The sequence below is a fragment of the Triticum aestivum genome, chromosome 6D (assembly GCF_018294505.1).
Source record: "Triticum aestivum cultivar Chinese Spring chromosome 6D, IWGSC CS RefSeq v2.1, whole genome shotgun sequence".
Classification (NCBI taxonomy): domain Eukaryota; kingdom Viridiplantae; phylum Streptophyta; class Magnoliopsida; order Poales; family Poaceae; genus Triticum; species Triticum aestivum.
The window spans coordinates 365,680,343-365,687,106 of NC_057811.1; the positions used below are offsets into that span (position 1 = coordinate 365,680,343).

Here is a 6,764-nt window from a genome sequence, read left to right on the forward strand (position 1 = left end):
ATTTTTATCACTAGTAAGGTACATGTGCATTGCACTGATTAGATTTGGCAACCAAATTATGAATAAATACCACAGTACAACATGTAAGTTTTGAGTCATATATGCATGATGTAGATGTTCGTTTAATTCTTATAGTTCATCTGATTTGAAATCAATTAGTTTTTATAAAAAAGTTAATCTATTTTGAGATTCATAGAATTGTGCGTTGTAAAGTATAAAGTAAAAAGAAATAATGGCAATTCATCTAGAAAAAAAGTTTGGGCAATTATGATACGGAAATTCTAGATTATACATGTGGCAGAATCTGGTGGAATGTAGATGATATCCAACTGGTGTAGTGCTCGGATTTGCCATCTCTGCACCGTCGGATTGACTTCATCCAACGACCATCTTTCAAAATTATTCGCACACTATATAGGGGTATAGAAAAAGTGAACTTTTTGAAAGCGCGAACAATTTTGAAGTTTGTACACATCTTTTAAAATTTTGGACCATTTCTTAAAATCCTTGCCATTTTTGAAAATTGGGAATATTTTTGAAAATGCAAACGTATTTTCAAAATTCTGAATATTTTTGAAAACGTGAACATATTTTCAAATTTCTACACATTTTTTGTTTGTTTGAACATAATATCTAATTTATCAACAGTTGTGACAAGAGGTCCGGTTTGTTCAAATTCCTTTTGAAACATGTCCGAACATTTGATGTTTAGGGCTGGATGGCTGGCTTCCGTATCGCTGTCCACATACTCTCTGTTTTAGGGGTACGGTTGAAAATGCCCGTATGCAACAAAGCTCCTAAAAGTAACTCCAAAATGGCTTCGGAGGCCCATCTCTTTCCCACGAGGAAGCCTCTCTCTCCCTACACACTTTCTTGGTTGCCTCTAATAAAGTTTAGCCCTCTCTGAAGGCTTTTGTTTGCAAAAAAAAGAAAGAAAAAAAGAGAGGAAATTATCATTTTTGTGGGAGAAAACTAGCCAACATTTTTCCCCTAAAAAAAAACTGCCAACATTTCCTGCACACTGGATCTTTGCACCCGTGGCCGTTAGCGGGCACCCAGACAAATGCGAAATTGTATATCCAGTCCGTGCGATCTTTCCGCCCGGATTCAACGGAAACGCAGCGCAGGCGCAGCAGAGCCAGGGAAGGGAGGGAAGGCCGCCGCAACCTTCGCTTCGCTTTCCGCAAACGTGACCGCGAAGCCGCCGGGAAGTCGCCGCCGCCTCCTCGCTCCTCCAGCTCACTCTGGAGTCCCGAGGCCGCAACAACTCTCACCCTCGCGGCCTCCGCCCACCATTTCAGCTCCATCGGCCGCGCCGCAACGCTTCCTGTCCAAGCCGAGCCGCGCCGCGACGCCTCCGCCGCTGCCTAAGCAGCCTAGACCCCATCGGAGCCTCAGATAGATGCGAGAGAGGTCGCCTCCCGCGGCCGTGTGATGGGCAACACGTGCGGCGTCACCTTTAGATCCAAGTACTTCTCCAGCTTCCGCGGCGCGCCGCAGCGCCACGACTCGGGCTACGCGCCCGTCGCCGCCGCCGATGCCGATGCCGACTCCCCGCCGGGCAAGCGGCCCTCGCGCCCGGCGGCCGTGGCCGACGCGGCCGCCCCGCCCCCCGCCGCCGGCATGCGCCGGGGCTCGCTCGCCCCCGCGGAGCTGACGGCCAACGTGCTCGGCCACCCCACCCCGAGCCTCCACGACCACTACCTGCTCGGGCGCAAGCTCGGGCAGGGGCAGTTCGGCACCACCTACCTCTGCACCGACCGCGCCACCGGGGCGGACTACGCCTGCAAGTCCATCGGCAAGCGCAAGCTCATCACCAAGGAGGACGTCGAGGATGTGCGCCGCGAGATCCAGATCATGCACCACCTCGCCGGCCACCGGAACGTCGTCGCCATCAAGGGCGCCTACGAGGACCAGGTCTACGTCCACATCGTCATGGAGCTCTGTGGCGGCGGCGAGCTCTTCGACCGCATCATACAGCGGGGGCATTACAGCGAGCGCAAGGCGGCCGAGCTCACGCGCATCGTTGTAGGAGTTGTCGAGGCGTGCCACTCGCTCGGGGTCATCCACAGGGATCTCAAACCTGAAAACTTCTTGCTGGCCAACAAGGATGACGACATGTCGCTTAAGGCCATCGACTTCGGCCTCTCCGTCTTCTTCAAGCCTGGTGAGACATTTCAGGCAACAAAATTTAACTTCCTTCCGCTGCTGCGGAACCCAAATGTTTCGTTGGTGGAATTGAGATCACAGCCACCCGATAGATATTACTACTATGGAGGCAAAAATTGCAATTCAGTGTTACTTTGTTAAAAAATCAGGGTTATCTTTTAACTTCATCATTAGCAGCTTCTAAGGTGGTTTTCAGATGCAACAAATAGGAGCCCCTCCCTGTTCCTACCCTACTATCTCTTGTCCTATATGTTCACTTTGTTAGGAGTAATGTGCATCTTATGGACCACTTATTATATTCATTTTATTCAGAATTATCTTATTGAAAATTCCTTTTGCTGTTTTATTTTTTTCAGGTCAAGTTTTCACTGATGTTGTTGGAAGCCCTTACTATGTAGCTCCAGAAGTGTTGCGCAAACGTTATGGACCAGAAGCTGATGTATGGACAGCTGGTGTAATTCTTTACATACTACTAAGTGGTGTACCACCGTTTTGGGCAGGTAGAGCATTATGTTTTATTGTTAACTGTGATTAATACTAGAAATCCTTTCTAACTTTTTACTACTGCTCTAGGCTGATTTTCTGAATATACTTATTGCAGAGACTCAGCAAGGAATATTTGATGCAGTACTGAAAGGCGTAATTGATTTTGATAGTGATCCCTGGCCTGTGATTTCTGATAGTGCAAAGGATCTCATAATGAGAATGTTGAATCCTCGCCCCGCAGAGCGTCTAACAGCACATGAAGTTCTATGTTAGTTACTTTCACCAGAACTCCAGATCTTGTTTCTTAATTCAGGTCCTTGGTTGAATATGTTGTTCTGATACCTGTTCTGAGCAGTGTGCCCATCTCGTAATGCCTCAAGACATATATCCGCACAAGCACAACATTGTTTTGGTTGATAAGAAATAAGATTATTTTAAGAGTCTCATGGAAACCTCAATTTCTAAACTCTTGCAGTTGGGAATTTCGGACTTTAATCTGTATGGAATTGTTCTCAGATATGTACCTGTTATTATCTACTCCCTCCGTACCAAAATATAAGACGCCTTTTGACACTATGATAGTGTCAAAAACGTCTTATATTTTGATACAGAAGGAGTATTAGTTCATCTCATGCTTGTTTAAAAGGGGAAAACAAACCATTTAGTATGTAGAAACTAGTGCAATATATATGTACAATACATGTACAATTGTGTAATAAATATGTAAAATAATATTTTTCTTACTTGTTCAGGTCACCCTTGGATTTGTGATCATGGAGTTGCTCCTGATCGTCCACTTGATCCAGCTGTCCTTTCTCGCATTAAGCAGTTCTCGGCAATGAATAAGTTAAAGAAGATGGCTTTGCGAGTGAGTACCTTTAGCTGATCCTATAGTAATTAACCATGTGCAGCAGTGAAGTTACGTCCATTTTCTTTATAGTCATTATAATGTTCATTGCTTTTTCTCATTTTGTGTTAACTTTATCATCACAAATATCTTTTATTAGTGTTTCTACTGATGTACTCCCTCTGTCCCATAATATAAGAGCGTTTTTGGCACTAGTATGTTTTAAAGAAATCAATTGGACTCTTGTCTTCTGTTGACTTATTGTGACACTATATTTCACAAATAATGTACTGACGTTACCCCCGAATTATCAGTCTGCTATTTACTCAAGCTAACTACTTTGTCTAGTGTACAATTAGTAATCTGGTCGAGCGACTCTTTTTACATTTCATTTTTTTTATCTTATGTGGCACAATTGCTTGGTTTTATATTAACAAAGGATTTCCATTTATTCAGGTAATTGCTGAGAGCCTTTCAGAGGAGGAGATTGCAGGATTAAAAGAAATGTTTGAGGCAATGGACACAGACAATAGCGGTGCAATTACATATGATGAGCTGAAAGAAGGCATGCGAAAGTATGGTTCAACACTAAAAGATACTGAGATTCGTGATCTTATGGAAGCGGTAAGTTGGCTGAACATCAGTAACAATGCCCGCTTGTACTTGCTAGCTTAAGTACCTCTTCCCCAGTTTTATGATGGTTTGCAGCTTGTGTGAGACTATTCTCAGCTTGAATGGATTGGATATAAATATCTTTATTGAAACTAGTTCGTTTAACTGATCTATTCCAGGACTTCGAAATTTAACACACTTTTCTTACTTTATGTTTACCCCGTCTGTCTTTGTGATCTACAGCTGAAACGTATTTTACTTGGAATACTCAATCGTTTTATTTCCATGGAAAATGTGCTTATGTGCCTATGGTGCAACTTCAGTTCAGTTTTGTCTTAGCCGGGGCTCGACTCCAAAGCTTTTTCAAAAACTCGTTTAGCTCTTCAGATTTTATGCATTAGTCCTTACAAGTTTAAGGTACTTAAACTACAGGACCTAGCTCCTGGCACCACAACTTTCTTGTCTGTTTCGTTACTGCCCCTCTTTCATACCGAGCATATGTTTTATGATGCAGGATTTTAGAATCATCACTCCTAAAAGGAGTAACTTATGGTCTTACATGTTATTTGGTTTCATTTGAATAACTTCAGGCGGATGTGGACAACAGTGGAACCATCGATTATATAGAATTCATTGCTGCTACATTGCATCTCAATAAACTAGAGCGAGAGGAACATCTTGTGGCAGCCTTTTCTTATTTTGACAAGGATGGTAGTGGTTACATTACAGTGGACGAGCTCCAGCAAGCTTGCAAAGAGCATAACATGCCAGATGCTTTTCTTGATGATGTCATAATCGAAGCTGACCAGGATAATGTAAGTAAAATGAAGCTTATAGTGCTGTACACTTATAATACTTTTAATGTTAAAATTAGCTTGCATATGTTTCTATTAGTTTGTTATAACCCACACATGTAGTAGGGTAGGTATATGCTGAATTATAAGCAGCTGGAGTATCTATGGCCTTTAAATTGTGCTAGTTCTAGTCCCAGTTCCTAAAACAAGACTGTAATGCCTGGGTGCATAAACCTTCATAAGCTCTCTATTGAAAATGTCTACAGATGTAACTTGGGGCATAGATGCTCGCCAAATGATACATACATTTTTTTGGCATGCAATGATAGACAAGTACATCTGACTAATTTGTCACTGTAGAACCTTTGAACTTCGAAGCCCATATAAAGTTTGTGTTGCTGCTTGTTTGCGACAGAGCTTTGATCTAATTGCGCTTGTCTGTCTCTTGCTCACCAGGACGGTCGCATTGATTACGGAGAGTTTGTTGCCATGATGACAAAGGGCAATATGGGGGTTGGGAGGAGAACAATGAGAAACAGCCTGAATATAAGCATGACTGAATGAGACGCTGCTATACGGGACACTGCCTGCAATTTTTTGTACGCTGTCAGTTGTACGTGTGGGCATTCTAATTGGTAGTCCTCTAAATCTAACTCCTGCTATTTCGTCCATGAAATGTATGGGGGAAATCTCCTATATCTTGCGTGAACTTGGAATGAAATGTTCATATAATCCAGTTGTGTTTCTATTGATTTCTGCAATGTTTTTTTTTAATTTCTGCAATGTTTCATTCAGAGTTTAGTTTGGTTCATCATGTTCAAGTATTGTATCCCTATATGTCCGGGCAGACGGCCGGGTTACTGGCTAGTCATGAAATCCCGACCTAGACGGGCTCCTCATACTGGCTCTATACGCCTGGCTGACTGGCACCCCTCCCATCCTACCCAAATTTAGGGAGGATATGAGGAGGCCCGGACGCGCTCGAGCGCGTTTGACACGTCGGGATTTGGCCCATGCTGGCCCAACCGACACAACATATATTCGTTCGACACAAAATATATTCATCCGTATCCGCACCTTGGATCAAACCCTAGCCACTTCACTTCACTTGGCCCCAAATCTCCGTTGCGGTGATCTCTCGCCTTTCTCTGGGACATCGTCCCATGCGGGGACAAGGAGGCGATGGTCATCCGCCGCTCACGGGAGGAGTGTGGCCGACAGAGGTCGGAATTGATCTGGCGGGAATCCATTGCGTTGGCACAACTGGCGTTCGGATCCGTCGGGGCTGGAGGCACGAGGCACGTACCCTCTGCCTTGCTGGACGCGATGAGGTCCTTTTGCTGCCCTATCTTCAGTGCAGAGGTGTATGAGTGTTGCAGGGACTGGTGTGCCTGCCATGCGAAACAAATGGCACGGGAGGCCGAGGCCCGCCTCAGTGCCGACGTGGCGGAGACGCACACTTCCTTTGACGAGGAAGCCTTTCGTGCCCACATCCTCCAAAAGCGACTAGAGGAGGAGCACACGCGCCCTCGCTCAAGAGCAAAGTCGGGCGGTCCGTGCCATGCCCCCCCCCCCCCCCCCAAAAAAAAAGAGAGGAGAAGGAGGACAGTGACTGGTCGGGCAGCTCCGACGATGAGCAGATTTTGCTTGATCCATTTTGGGTCCTCGAGCGTCGTGACAAAGATGACAAGGGCACCGGCAATCAGGGCCGGCCCTGTGTTTTGGGAGGCCCTAGGCGAACTCTACGACATGGGCCCCTATGTCCTAAGAGGCTAAGGCCATATATGTACTCGGGATTAGTTTCTAGCCCTTGTTCTCTAATGACATCAACATTGCTTTAAGATGTAAAGTACTTA

General features: G+C 45.0%; 1 protein-coding gene across 1 annotated transcript; it reads left to right on the plus strand.

Annotated features, from left to right (window-relative positions):
- Positions 1-1,104: 1,104 nt before the first annotated feature.
- On the plus strand, positions 1,105-5,660 carry LOC123145123 (calcium-dependent protein kinase 5). The gene is made up of 7 exons (XM_044564446.1): positions 1,105-2,167; positions 2,526-2,669; positions 2,771-2,923; positions 3,408-3,523; positions 3,959-4,126; positions 4,705-4,929; positions 5,365-5,660. The coding sequence occupies exons 1-7, from the start codon at positions 1,435-1,437 to the stop codon at positions 5,470-5,472; spliced, it is 1,647 nt and encodes a 548-aa protein (XP_044420381.1). The 5' UTR covers positions 1,105-1,434; the 3' UTR covers positions 5,473-5,660.
- Positions 5,661-6,764: the final 1,104 nt, after the last annotated feature.